This window comes from Strix uralensis, chromosome 12 (genome assembly GCF_047716275.1).
Source record: "Strix uralensis isolate ZFMK-TIS-50842 chromosome 12, bStrUra1, whole genome shotgun sequence".
In the NCBI taxonomy this organism is placed as follows: domain Eukaryota; kingdom Metazoa; phylum Chordata; class Aves; order Strigiformes; family Strigidae; genus Strix; species Strix uralensis.
Window position 1 is genome coordinate 3,823,221 of NC_133983.1, and position 14,488 is coordinate 3,837,708.

Below are 14,488 nucleotides of genomic sequence, written 5' to 3' on the forward strand. Positions count from 1 at the left end.
CTCTCCTGAGGAGCTTGCCAAGGTGAGGAGTCCAGCAGCCCAGCTAACACCAGACTGGGCTCAGACCTCACCACCCTACTCAACCAGGCCTACGTTAAAGGATATGTTGACCTTGATGACTTCATGGGACACCAAAAAAAACCTAACAACTTCAGCCATGGCCTGTAGCCCTGCCTGCAAAATTCCTATCACCAGTGACATCCTTGTACAAAGGAGATATGCACTATTGGCCAAGAAAGGCCTTTTACTAGCCCAGGCAAGCCTCCTGACAAGAACGTGCCCATCAGCCACCTCACCTCACCTTTGCTGCTTCTGCTCAAAAGGTCATGAATTTCACCACCAAAACCTACTGATCCAACTTAAGGTCCTTAAGTTCCAACTTAAGAACAGTCTCCTCTGAATAATCCTTTTTTCTTGAATCCTTAAGGTAAGATGAAAACCTGTGAAGCAGCAACACAGAATGAGCAATGAGGTTTTTTCCATGAACATCCTAGGTGGCAAACATTTACAAACAGTAACAGATGAAAATCAAGTTCTCTTTCACCCCACACTTCAACTGTGGCAGATGAAATATCAATCTCAGCCAGTATAAACCCCAGTAATTACTACAATGATTTAAGCTTTTAACTATTTGGTTATTAAATCAGATGTTTTATGTACCTCTAAAACTTTGTATTTTGCTTAAGACTGTGAACCATCATCTTCCCTCACCTAGCATACACACTGCCCCTCAACTCAACACACACAGTCAGCACAACTTGTTTCCTTGCAGCACAGTGGACACACAAATAAAGGAGTCATATTGTGGGAGACCAGAGGCTATGCTAAGTCACAAATCTGGTCTCTTGTAAGAGTCAACAGCAGGGAGCCCTCATCCCGAGATGGAGTTCATGTCTCACATATAACAGCCCAAATTTTTGTGACATGAGCTTGCCCAGATCCTTCTCCAAAATGTATGAACTTTTAAGTATTCATTATAGCCAGCAGCAAGTCCCACACTCAGCGTGACACCGCTCATTGCCCAGTGTGTTTGGCACCGGGCTCTTCCTACTTTGATTAGGTACAGGTGAAGCTTGGTTCCCTGGTTATCCTGAGCCACGAGATCCAGGAGTGTATCAGGTGGATGTGATCGACTCCAGCATGCCTCAGTTTTATATTCCCAAATGGGGAATAACAGCACTTCTTTAAAGAGTGCTTTGAGGTGCATGGACAGAAAGTTCTGTAAGAAAGCTAAGGATTTTCCCTCTTTACATCTCTAAAGCCTTCAAGGACTTCAAAAACATGAGAGAGCCTTCCGCTCCTTTGTATATACCTCTGGACTAAATGCCTTATTAAAACACACCTAAAAGCAATCTGAAAAAAAAAGCAAACAATATCCATGGATTTGGGTCATCATCTGTCGCTTGGAGCAAGAAAAAAAGACCCCCATAAATCAGGTGATTTTCACAGCTGTGAATTTAAGCTGAGAGTTCTCCCTGTGCAGGGCTTGCTGCCCCACCAAACACGGGCATTCCAGCACTGAGTTTCAAAGCAACAGTAAGCTTTAATCAGGCAAACACTGAAAAATACTTTCAGAAGCAGCCTGAATTAATCAGGAAACAGGCATTTAAGAAGCAGACAAAGATTACTGAGCTCAACCTGAAAAGATGAGCTTTAGTCAAACTCAGCAAAATCTCACCCATCTGCTCAGCCTTCAAACATGAAAGTAACTGGAGAGTTCCCTGGACAAACATTTACCCATTATGCAAGGTCCCACAGTAAACCCCCAGCTCCCTGGCTGTAAATGCTTCAGGTTCAGGGAGGGCTCTATGGTCTGGCAATTCTGACATAGCAGTAATAATGATGCCTTCAGCACTTATCAGCTGCTCAGCAAGAGGAAGACACACAGCTTGCAAAGAAGTACTGGCTGGATCTTTGCACTCACTTATCCCAGCATCTAGACAGCAGAAGGGAGCTCACACTGCAGACACGGAGAAGAGATCTCTTCCTGAAACACTTCTACATGGATCCAGCCCCAGCGTGCTGCCAGCGGCCATGCAGCTTGCATGACAATTCTGGCCCCACATGTGGCAAGAAGCCAAGAATTACTCACATCACAGGAACACCTGCCAGACGCACAAGAGTGCTGAAACAGGTTCAGAGCTTGCAAGCACAGCAAAGACGCTCAAGAAAAAGGCTCAAGGGTTAGTGGAAAATCTAATCCACAAGTCCTCCAGGGGTCAGGAGCAGTCGTCTCCGAGAACTTAGCTATTTGCCACCTACTAGCAGTGGGGAGTGGGCAGCAAGGGACCACAGTGCAGAGGTCCGAGGCCATCGCCCAGCCTGCTGGGAGTCCTTCTGGATCCCCAACACTGGCACTCCTGGAGAAGGCAGCCTTGTGGGAAAGTAAAGGAAGCTCTGACAGGAACACCTTGCCAGATTTCAGGAAAAGAGCAAGGCTCTCCCCAGTGACAGACAGAGAGAGGAGCCCTACTACGGCTGTACTTTGGTTTGGCTGCTCTGTTCACACACATGGGGAAGTGGCTGAGGGTCACTGAGGCAGCACAAGCCAGTTTTGCCAGCACAACACTATTGGTACAGCACAGCAACTCTGCGGTACCAGGAAAGTATTCCCACAAGAATAACAACCTGAGTGTGTAAAGCTTCGGATTTAAGTCACACGAACAAAGCACATATGCACAGAAATGTGAAGCTTCTAGTTTTGAGTCCTCTACTTGGGATTTATGACGTATGAACAAAGCCGGGTGTTGAACACAGGCCTCCCGTTCCTGAATTAGCACCCAAGCCAGACACTGTTACTCCTCCCAACTTTGTTTTGCCTCCCACAAGACAAATGAAGGTACACAGAAGATGTTTCAAACTAAAACCTACTCCTGCTAGCATTCAGTGACCCGACTTTGCAGGTTGTTACACTGACTGCAGTTGACACCACCCGGCTGGGCCAGCTCCGTGTGTGTGAGCCGCATTCTGCTGCAGTCCTGGATGGACACAAAGTTGACTTTCACGAGGAGAGCACAGAAGAACCATTCTGATACACTGAGCACAGCAGTGGTTTAAAGAAAGCCCAGGGCCAAAGCAGTTTGGAGTGCCAAAGAGAAAACAAGCCTCATCATACAGCAAATTACATTTTGCAGCAGATAAACCCTGGCACCAGGGATGTGATTCCCTAATAATCCAACCACACATCCTGCATCATGAGGCAAGTTCATAGACCAGAGGCTTCAAAGGAGCTTCAATCTCCTCTGCCAGTGAGAAATGACTTGAACTTCCATTTAGATGCTGAACTGCCTTTGCAAATTGCTCCCACTGCCCACAATTACAGCCATTTGGGTGACAGTCACCTGCTGCTCCTCATCTATTTAACACCAGGGAGGAAGGAAAAGCAGACAGAAGTCACAACTGGAAAACACAGACATCACTTAAAGATTGTTTCTAGTTCCAGGATTCAACAACTTTGGTTTTACAAGGTAATACTAAATCATGTATTTTATAAAATTAAAAGCCACTAAACTTAATTCTTTATTTGGTAATTGCTAATTTGTAATACTCCCAACCTGAAGTTCAGCATTAGCAACTGATACAAGTACAGACTAATCAAAATGGACATTAAGTGCAACAATAACCTATAGGGGAGCTGACAGCTGAAAGAGGAAGATCTTTCACTATTCGAGCACAGCCCTGTAGCTGGAGGTTTCTTTCAAGAGATTTCTGCTACTCCAATCACGCAAGAGAGATTATACCGTCTTCTCACAGGAGAAAATAAATTGTTCTGCAACAGATCAGGGCTAAATGATCTTCTGTTAAGAGCTTCAGTGAGCAGACTGTCGAAATTTGTGCCCTGAATCTATCAGTGCTTAAATACTGATCTAAATTCTTCTCAAGCTTTCAAAAGAGCAACACTCAGAAGTAGCCTCAAACCATTTAGAAAAGAAAGCAACAGAGACAGCTCTCTCATTTCAGTTCTTTCAGTCCAGAAACACGCACACACACAACTACCGTGTGTTGGCCTTTGTAACCAACAATTTGCCAGCTGCTTCCCCAGGCAAGGAAGTCAGTGTTTGGTATTCAGAGCATTTGCAGACTAGGTTGGTGCAAAGGCAACCCCCTGCTATTCTAAAGAAAAAGCAACCCTCTGGCCCTCACCTACTGCCGTTACAGGAAAGTACCAGTAGCTATAAGCAGCGATAACTCCTTATATCCTACCCACAGCTAACAGTGTAATGTGTTTAGAGACACAAGGTGTAACAAACAACACAAAAGCTTCAGCTTTGAATATCACAAAAATCAAGTGGGCAAAAAAAATGTGAAGGATTTTTCCGTTATCAAAAGGCTACAGAAAGTAGCATGTTGTAACTCTGGCACCAGCAGAAAACAGTCCTCCGGGCCTTGCTGCAAGCTTTCTGTTGCTGGCTCTGTAACCTGTCGATACAATGGCTACTGTAAACAACAAAATACATTAGCCTTGGTGCTTTGCAGGAGTACAGTCTCATTGTCACCCAGGCTCCAGCTGATCAAAAATTAGTAGAAACTTGTATCAATTCCTTTGCAGTTCCCCAAGGGAAACAGTCAGTACTGAGCAGTACTAAGGACACTAGGAAAGCAACTGGTACAGAAAGATACACCTTTAACTTAGCTATAGCTATTACAAAACTAGAGATAAGTTACTGATGTCAAAAGCACAAACTCAGCATCTTAGGAACCCTGAACAAGTTCTGTTCACATAAGGCAAGGCACTTTTTGAAGGAAAGTTTCCCTGACCCCTCCAACTAACATTACCAAGAAAAGCAAGAGCAGCACCAGTAAAGGTAATCTGTAACCACCACGCAAAATCCAGAATTAGACCAACACCTGAGTCATTCTATGCTTAAATCATAATTATCTGGGGCTTCTTTTCATAGAGACAGGTAAACATGAAGCTTCAAGGCAGACTTTTTACTTGCTCCCTACTTTAAAGGGTCCTTACTTCACAAAAGTTGCACAAAAAAATTCCTTTCCACAAGCGAAAGACTCATGTTTTGAAGTAAGCCTACAAGGCAAGTTTCCCTGTAAATCAGCCTCCCCCTTTAAGTGATACACTTCTATGCTCATGTTGGGACACGACACTCACCTACAACATGCAGATGGACATGTCCAGACTCCAAAAAAGATTGCATGATGATTTCATGCAACCGCAAAGCACCAGGAACTCAGTTCTGCCGTGTGCCATCAGATCCTACATCAGAACCCAACACGGCTTTTGTACGACAGCCCTGCGATCCTGAAGCTACAGCTATTCTCACCTGGTAGGACACTGCATTTGAACGAGAAAAAAAAAAAAAACGGGAAAGCCAGGGACAAACAAGCTGGCAGCTGAGGAGGGGAGTGTGCACCAGAAGACAAAATTTCTGTAAATCTGCTAGAGATTTTTGTCTGTCCATGGGAAAGAGCCTTTCCTTCGTAGAAAGAGTATGACAATACTCTCTCAGAAAAGCTGCAGTGGTACAGTTCTTTGCCATTTCTCCAGTGAATGAAGGGTATTCCTACAGCCCAGCTTGTGCAGGGAAATAGGAAAGTCGCTACTATGACTCATCGCTCTCCTCAGATTTTTCAAACAGCTCAGGCAGCAGTGCTGACATGACAAGCAAGAGCAGCGGAAGCCCCTGCTCTCTGCTTCCTCCTCCAGATTTAGGCAGCGTGGGTGTTATTGCTGGGAACTGCTGCCCTCTGCTGTCACACAAAATAGAAGCGAAATTCTCATCTGACAACACCAGGTTTACAGCTACATATAAAAAAAAAAATACAGCACGGTAATAACCACAAGGTCACAGTGCATTCGGATTTCAAGTGAGTTCACCCAGGCCCATCAGTTCCAGTCTTACACACTTACAAAACGCCTGCCCCTTTTTGCAGCGCATCCTGAGAGGCATCTTGCAAGCCAAACTCAGCCTAAAGGATGATTTTATTCAGTCCATCACATTTACTGCAGCTGTTTCAGAGGTGGAAAAAAAAAAAAAAGAGGCTATTACTCCATTCAGAAAAACACTTCTTACTGTCTGCAGATCTTCTAGTGGATTGTGAACATCACCAGGGAAAGTGCCAGCAAATATCCTGTCCCCAGCACAGGGCTTGGACTAGACTGAAGGAATAAAATGCATTTCCATCATCCCTGCGGGGCCATATGCTGTTCTCTCCTTGTCTCAACCTTCACAGTGGCAGAGCCACTGGGAATCTTTGCCAACCGTTCTAAACACTGTGCAGACAGGGAAGCCTAAGTGAATTTACAGGCATGTTTTGAAGTTGAGCAAAGACTGAGGTCTGCATATAAGGATATTCTGCAGCCCTCAGGCAGAATAATCTTGGCCTCATTCTCCTTCAGGTCTGTATGCGCTCATGAACAAAAAAAGTGTAAAGGAAAAAGGAGAAGTTACACCGTGCTTCACAGCACATCTCCAGCCTGCCAGCAGAAGAGCAGCACCCAGTTTGCCCTGAGCCCACAGCAGACACATCACATCTCCCAGCTTACCTGACTTCCTCACCAGCAAAATCGAACACTTTGGTGATTGTCACTTTTCCTGAATCTTTTGGTTTCTCCTGAAGCTTCTTCCCACTCTTCTCTTCTTCAGCCTGTGAGATATATGAAGGAGAAAGCAAAACAATGCATTTGTGAAGCCAAGCCAAATTATCACTCTAAGGGGCCAAGGACAGACCCCAGGTAGCACTGCAATTTAGGCTGGCTGGTCAAAGCAAGTCACTCACAGACAAGAAAAAAAGAAACAAATGCCCCTGCCACCAGAAGGAAATTCCCCACTTTGGATCCACACTCTCACTGGAGCTCAAAACAGACCCAACACAAAAAAGTGAAATTGTAATTAAATGGAAGAAGGAGCAAGAGTACACTGCTGTGGTTCAGAAAGCAAGCAAAAGCCTGAAGACTCAGTTCTTCCAAACTAAGCACCACCAGGCAGTCAAGCTGCCAGGGTCAATTACACAGAAATATGTTTAATTTTACTCAAGCATATAGAAGAACATAACCCATCATCAGGAAAAGCAAGGCTGATCTTCACAGAGAACCCTGAAGATAGTAAGCTGCTTGTCAATAACAGCTCTTCGAGAGGAAGATATCTTTATTAAGCAATCTGCACCTCTTAATTTGCTCAGTCACAACTACAGCTTTTAACAGCATACATAAAAAAAAACTCAGACCCTATAAACAATCAAAATAAACCCCAGAATTTTTACTCTAAAGCAACCACACACCGCAGAGATCTTCGAGCAGACAAGTCCAAATTAAGAAGTTCACAAAGAGAACAGAGGAACTGCATCTCTCCATAAATTATTCAAGGCTACAGAAGAACTTTCAAAGACCACTCGTGTTTTAGCAATCTGCCCGTAAAAGTAGAATTGCTCAGAAGAGAACTTTTCCTCTCTCTGTCTAATTCTGCCTGTAACCATCTCAACTGTTCAGCCAGTAACAACGGAGGTGGAGAGAAGCAGCAGGGTTCAGATGAAAGGACTCTTCTTCTAAAAGTTGCAAGCAAAGATTACACAACTACACTTGTTCTGCTGCCTTCCAGCAGTTGTAGAAAGAAGCTTCACACAGTGAGGAGAACTGTACTTGCCTGGCATCACTGAGTCAAGAGTCCAGACTTTTGTTACAAAATACTTTTTTGGCTGACCACTCTAAATAAATAAATAGACAATTCTAGTGACAGAAGCTCAGTTTTGGACCTTCTTCACTTCTACCACCTTCTTGCAGTGTGAAAGGTTTTGCAAGGCAAATACATGCATTTGGTTTTAAGAACCAAATCCTTTTAAATGGCTGATTACACACAGAATTCTCTCTACAGAAAACCTCTGCAGACAGAAAGCAAAAGCATATTAACGGGGCTTATAAAGGAAACTAGAGAAAGCTAGGTTCATTCTTGTTACAACGCCCATTCCAACATGCAGCACCTTCCAGACCCTCTCACTGTATGAGGATGAAGGGGAAGGCACAGAGATGTCAGCACAGGTCTTGTTTCCCCACTCGCACACACACACACAGAGTCTCCCTTTTTTTCTGAGCATCAGGAAAGGCACAAGCCTCAGGGGAGAGCTGTGCCCACAACCAACAGCTCAGACCGAAGTCCGCTGTGCTGCTCCTACGTCACAAGGAGAACCCAGGACCGGGAAGGGAAGGCAACAGGGTTCGGTGGGACACTCTGAGATGCTGACAAGCAGCTCCAAAAGCAGTGCCACCAGATCACAGACCTCCCCACTTGGAAGGAAACCAGCAGCTTACAGTTTGCCCCATGGTGGGACTTCAGGCTTACAAAGCAGATGGGGCAGGGGTAAACCCAGCCTCTTCCCAGCTCTGACTGCCATCTGGTACCAGCTAGAACCAACGCTGTGTGCTCTAAAGCTTCAGGCCCTTCCCACACTCCCTGGGTGAAGGCCCAGGCCCTCGTTACCTTCTTAGCTTGCGTCACTTGTGTGGTAGCCCCTGCTTTGGGTTTCTGTCCCACATCGCTAAGGAAACTGGCCCAGAGAGCATCCTCTTTCTTTTTTTCTTCTTCTTCTCTGTTTCTTTCCATCTGCTCTACATTATCCACTTCCTCTTCCTCCTCTTCATTCTGCTGAGCCTTTTCTTCCTCTTTCTCATCTGGCTCTAGCAAGAGACCTCCTTTCTTCCTCTTCCTGAAAGCAGATGCCAAAAAAAAAATATACTGAGGTGCTGCAACACTATTCCAGAGCTGAACAGTAAACATGGGCGAAGCAACACAGTATTTCATATTCTTGCTAAGACATTCTACCTGGGAAGTTTCCGCTAATCTTGGGCCTGAAGCTGCTTAATTAAATGATGATGCTGTTCAGAAAACACAGCGACTGAAGCAGGCAGTCCCCTGAAGCGGGCTGGCACGTGTGTGCATGTACCTGGACTCTGGGATATTGCAGGAACCACGAGGGGAGGACAACTTGGGCTGGATAGGAACCAACCATAAATAAACTGTATATATAGGGTTTTTTTCTCCCACGGAAAGATGTTTTGCACTTAAAAAGGCTTATGAAAGAAAACATCTAGCTCCTGAGGAGGGTTTTCAGGCACGATGTCTTTCAAGCCCGAGGATCTCCGACGTTAAACCGGAACGAAGAAAAGCGTTTCTCAGCCCCTCAGCGCTGCGCCCGCCGGAACGAGCACCGGCGGCTCCCAGCCGGGCCGGGCAGGGCCAGCACGGACTCTCCCACCCGGGACACCGCGTCTGTGCGGCACCGGGGGCCGCTCCGCCCACGGCCGTACCTGCTGGTGGGGCGGCGGGGGCTCCTCCTGCCGCGGGGCGGCCGCGGGCTGTCCGCCACCTCCTCCCGCACCAGCTCACTCACGTCGTCCTCGCTGTACTCCGCACCTGCAAGCACAGCCGGTGAGCGCCGGGACCGCCGAGAGCGCGGCCCGCCCCCCTCCCGGCCCGCCACCGCTCACCTGAGGGCACGTAGTCCTCGTCCTCGGCCGAGGAATACTCCTCCGAGCCCGACATGGTACCGGCCCCGCTGCTGCCGCCGCCGCCTCACGCCCGTCACCGCCTCCTCACGCGCGGTCGCCGCCGCCCAGAGCGTCGCCACCGGCCCCGAGCGCCCCCTGGCGGGGCGGCGGGTGGCGGCGCCTCCACAGCCGTGCCGAGCCTGGGGAGCAGCGACAAGCCGGCAGCCAGCCGGCTAGAGCGTCCCTCCAGCGCCCGGCGCCTCCGGTGCCAGCCCCCCAGCATTCTTTGCGGCCGACAGCCGTTCCCATGGCAGCGCGGGGGGGGGGGGACGGGGCCCGGTTGCCCGGACGCTCCTCGACGAGCGGCGGTTGGCGAAGAACCCTGCCTGTCACCGTGCGACGCTTCCCATTGGCTAGAACGGGCGGAAGGGGGCGGGCGGAAGAGGAGCCAGCGGATGGCGGCGGCGGGGCCGGTGAGGGAATGGAGGGCGGCGAGCCGGGCGGCGGCGGGCTCCTGCAGCAGATCCTCAGCCTCCGCCTGGTGCCTCGCGTGGGAAATGGCACCACCTACTCCAGCCCGCTCTCCACCTTCCCAGGTACCCTCCGCGTTGCGGGGCCTGCTCGGAGCGGGGCCCTCCCGCCGCCTCCGCCGGCCTCGCTGAGGGCCTGCGGGCCCCGAGCCTGCCTCACAGCCCTTCTCTCCACAGAGATGTGGTATGGCGTCTTCCTGTGGGCCCTCGTCTCCTCCCTCTCCTTCCACGTCCCGGCAGCTTTGCTAGCGCTCTTCACGCTCAGGCACCACAAGTACGGCAGGTTCATGTCCGTGAGCCTCCTGCTGATGGGCATCGTGGGACCCATTACCGCCGGCATCCTAACAAGTACGGTAGATGCTCGAAAATACCGACCGGGTGGCTCTTTAGTGATCAGAGTTTGCTTTCGGGAGTGCGCCGAACCGCGGCATTCCTCGGGGTAGAGGAGATTAATGTTTTGGCTGTATTCTCCCCTTGCCCCGAGTTTGAATTGGACCATCCCACCTATCGAGCCCTTTGTCGGTGGTCCCAAACGTGCCTGTCAGGTGCAGAGCCAGGTGGGCTTTCAGGTTTCTGAGCACCCAGAGGAAAAAAACCGTCACACGTTTGGTGTCTCAGCCTAGAACTGGGTAATACGCATGTGGGCTGTGGTGTAGAGGATCTTGTGAGTATGTCCAAAACTGCCCCAACCTCCACACCTTCTGGAGGCCTCAGCAGAGTTTCATCACCAATTTACCCACTGCCGCCAGCATGTGTTGGTTACTGGCTGAGGTTTGTCACGGTAAACCCAGTCTGGCATTTCTGCTAGCCCGTGCGCAGGGGTTCAGGGCCCTTTCCCGCAGATCCCCCTGTTCTCTGCCCCACTCTTGCATCCTCTGAGTCTTCCCCCTTCATCCCTGAGGTACAACAGCGTGCGCTGTCACGCATTCATGTTTCGGCTATTTCCCCTCTCCACAGGTGCTGCCATTGCCGGCGTTTACAGAGCTGCGGGGAAAAAAATGATTCCCTTTGAAGCCCTCATTTTGGGAGTGGGCCAGACATTCTGCGTGGTGGTGGTTTCGTTTCTACGGATTTTAGCCACTCTCTAGCTCTTCTTCAGACTCTAGAGATCACAAATCGAAGGGAGAACAAAGGATCTGTTGCCTGCACCAACTCTGAAACAAATCACGAGAGAGCGCAACTTGAGGTGTGCCTCAGTGTGTGCTGCCTCCACTGGTTAAAGTCTACGTGAAGGCCTGCTCCTGCCTCCAGGTGGCTTGAAATTAAGCTAAAAATTGTGAATTTTGTTACTTTTTGGTAACATTAAGTGCCAAGTGAAACTTTATTTCTCTGGAGGATAGGAAAATGGCTTCCAGAGGAGGAGGCCTGCATACCTTTTACCCGTGATGAATTGTAGCAACAGGATGTAACTAAGATGTGACACCCGCTGTTCTGGGGTAGAAACAGTTCTACAGAGTGATTGGGATGTCCTCAGAGCTCACTTAATGCTTTGACCCCTTGCTGCTTTGTTTGCAGTGAGCCTGAAGCTCTTTTAAATGTGAATTTTTTAAATGAGAAAATTAATTTGTTTCCTTCCTGGCCCCTACTTCTTAATATCACGTCTTGGAATTTGGGAGCAGCAAAAGGAAAAATCATTTTAGACAGATGAAAGTGCAAATTTGTGGCCGAGAGCTGTGACTATGAATGCTGCGGCAGGGGAAATAACCGTTGTAGAAAGGATTCCTGTTTTTGTGAATTTTATTACGGTGAAGCTCTTCTGGCACTGTGTACCTTCTGCCCGAGAGGCCAAGCACAGCCGAACGGGCGCTACACCCCACTGCCCACGCTAGGAATCCCAGGGCGCCTGTGTGAGTGTGCGCTGTTGCTTCTCGGGCTCTGAAAGAGACTCATATTTTTAAACTTCTCTGTTCTGCTTTTACTTCCTGATCACGTTTACATTGGTGTGGTGGAATTGGGTGTCTTCGCTGATATGTAAACATCACTGGCCAGCTCATATAAAATCCAGCACGCTGCTGCTTCGGTGACTGTGCTGGTGAGAACTGCACGGCCGGCGCTGGCTTGTTGTGGCTTGGGGCTTCCCGGGTGCGGAGGCGGGGAGCGCGCCGCGTTTTCGGCATCCAGCCCGCAGCGTGCTACTGGGTGGGATGCCTGCGAGGGTCCCGGGGAGAGCCTGGGTGATTCCTGTGTCCGTCAGGCACGAGCCATGTGAACACAGCCCCAAACCAACCCTTTCCAGCAGGCACTATGCTCTCCTCTAATGAATTGTTTTAGTTTGTTTTGTTTTAAGTGGCTTTTAACTAGTTCTTAGATCCAGCCTCTTGCCTGGGGGCATGCCACGTGGCTGGAGCTCTCAGGGGGCTAGCTGGGTGCTTTCTGGGGGCTTGGATTTTTGGAGCCCTTGGGGAAGCTGCAGTTGTATCCCAAGGATGTGGCTGGGCGGCGTAGCCAGCCCCGTGGATTTGCTGTGGTCCTGGTTGGTTTATTACCAGCTGACATTCGTGTGGGCTGCCGAGGGAAGGTGCTGCCTGTGTCCAGCCTCCCAGGACACACGTCCCTTCTGTGTTTTTGCTGAACTCCTTTGGTTTCCAAACGAGCTCACCTTTTGTACCTGCAACTTTTTGTAAAGCCAGTTATCTTCCATCAACCCCATGTCCCCTGTGCTGAAACAACCCTCAGCAGGGCCCTGTGGTTCATGAAAACAAATTTCTCTCTATGTACTAGCTTCTCCAGAGTGGTCTGTTGACACTTGATGGATCGAGGTGTTTTTCAGGAGCTACTTACTGAGATTACTCTAAATTTTAGCCCATGTTAATTCAGGGAATAAAGATGTGGATTTTAGGAAAGACTTTAATGTGAATCCTTCTCCTTAGGTGGGTGAGGCCCAAGTGGTATAACCTAGACTAAACCTGGAATCTTCAGAATGCCCCGTATGCTGTGCTGCTTGTAGAGGGCCCGTCTTGCTACCATGGCATTCCCCCAGGGGAAGGTCAGGCCTCTCCTTCCCTCACTGCTTCTGCCTCCAGCGAAAAAGCAGGGATAGTGATCTCTCTAGATGTCTTTCTCCCTTCCCACTTCTGATTTCAAATGGCTGTATACACAGCACGTGTCCAGAGTGCCTAGTTTAGTTCATGGGAATTATCCTGAATTTTCCTGGATGGATTCAAACTTAGACTAGGCAGGTCTGGCCCTACCTTTCAGGTCACGCTAGAAACCAGTGTCTGGGCCCCTGCTGTGCTCCCTTTCCCCCTGCCCCAGTGCCTGGCATCCCTCAGTAGCAAGGACTAAGCTGATTGCAACTGGGAAAGCACTTTTATCAGTGTGCCATGTGCTACGGCACGAGGGTGGTTGCACTGCAGTAACAGGGCTGAGGCATGCAGGACATGAATCCGAGCTGTTAAGAGCTCAGAACAAAGGAAAAAAATTGCTTGATAAAATCACTTGGTGCTGAGTGGACTGAAAACCTCCTCTTTTCTACCCACTGATCTCCCAAAGTGTCTCGGGGGGCGGGGGGAGGTCTGCTTTACTTGAAGAGTTGGCAGCTTGGCCACTGTTTGGAAGTTGAGTGGTTGGAGTCAGTGGTGCCTCTGTGCCCAGGCACCGTGAAATTTTCAGGGAATTCTTGCATGAAAGGTGAACTGTCAGCTGACTTGTCTTGACGGGTATTAGCACTGAGGACGAGTTCTTTGTGTCACCTCAGTACTCACAGAGCATCCTCCACCCCCGTGGCTGCCTTCCCAACCTCCCTCTCCAGTAAAACCAGATCCCCAGATCCAGATGGGAAGGAGGAGGAGTCCTGAGCTGATGCACCAGATGGGTCACTGCCGGCATCCGTTTGGTCCTCCCTTTGCATTCCTTATCCTGAGTGAGGCGAGCACAGGAATCCCTTCAGTTTTCAGCGGGTGGCGGTAGACTTTGCTCAGTCAAACTTGCCAAAAGCTGCAGAGAGCTTGCAAAAATGTCAGTGCTGAGGTGTCCCGGGCTCGGTAGTGCTGTGAGCCCCTGGCCAGGGAGCGCAGCCAGAAGCTGCCTGCCCTGGAGGAGCTGAGAGTCGTGGCCCTGCTCTCTGTGTGCAAACATCCTCTGTGCTGGGCTGATTTAGATACTGCCCGGCTTCCTATCTCGCTAATGACTGCAGCTGTCATGAACAAATCTTTGTATGATTGAAAACTCTGTAAATTTTATTTTTCTACTGACACTTCTAATCCTGGTGGTGATTATCAGTAAATTCTGTAACAATCGAGGCGAATGAAAGTGTGTGTTTCTCCTGCAGTGTGGCAAGGGGGTCGGAGTTGTGCTTTTGGAAATGAGCCTTGCTCCTGCCTTGCATAGGGGCAGGTTTCTCCCACCCGGGGCCACCTGCACCAGGAAATGTCCTGGTTCTGGGTGTTCATTTTGTCTCCTTTAGGAGCTGGACCTGCACCACAGCCCAAGATGACATTTCGCTGCTGCTCAGCTGTCAGGGACGAATGAACTCAGCCTGTTTTAGGCTGAGAGTCACTGTCCCTGAGTGGAGGTGCAGGGT

At 49.2% G+C, this 14,488-nt stretch overlaps 2 protein-coding genes across 3 annotated transcripts in view; one reads left to right on the forward strand and one right to left on the reverse strand.

Moving 5' to 3' along the window:
- The window catches only part of CFDP1 (craniofacial development protein 1), a 67,431-nt gene extending 57,858 nt beyond the window's left edge, over positions 1-9,573 (reverse strand). For both annotated transcript variants that reach the window (XM_074881591.1, XM_074881592.1), the window contains exons 1-4: positions 9,437-9,573; positions 9,257-9,362; positions 8,430-8,655; positions 6,503-6,603 (exon numbers count right to left, since the gene is read on the reverse strand). In XM_074881591.1, the coding sequence (XP_074737692.1) occupies positions 6,503-6,603; positions 8,430-8,655; positions 9,257-9,362; positions 9,437-9,491 (488 nt within the window). In that variant the 5' untranslated portion in view covers positions 9,492-9,573. The remainder of the gene's footprint in view (positions 1-6,502; positions 6,604-8,429; positions 8,656-9,256; positions 9,363-9,436) is intronic.
- A 307-nt stretch (positions 9,574-9,880) lies between these two features.
- Positions 9,881-14,204, forward strand: TMEM170A (transmembrane protein 170A). The gene is made up of 3 exons (XM_074881450.1): positions 9,881-10,032; positions 10,144-10,314; positions 10,924-14,204. Exons 1-3 carry the CDS (start codon positions 9,918-9,920, stop codon positions 11,052-11,054), a joined length of 417 nt encoding a protein of 138 aa, XP_074737551.1. The 5' UTR covers positions 9,881-9,917; the 3' UTR covers positions 11,055-14,204.
- Positions 14,205-14,488: the final 284 nt, after the last annotated feature.

What these genes read in the sequence shown, in the direction of transcription:
- TMEM170A (XM_074881450.1), top strand. Translation starts at nt 9,918, where the DNA reads ATGGAGGGCGGCGAGCCGGGCGGCGGCGGGCTCCTGCAGCAGATCCTC. An exon ending in CCCGCTCTCCACCTTCCCAG is followed by an intron (nt 10,033 to 10,143) that starts GTACCCTCCGCG and finishes TTCTCTCCACAG; the next exon opens with AGATGTGGTATGGCGTCTTC. An exon ending in TACCGCCGGCATCCTAACAA is followed by an intron (nt 10,315 to 10,923) that starts GTACGGTAGATG and finishes CCCTCTCCACAG; the next exon opens with GTGCTGCCATTGCCGGCGTT.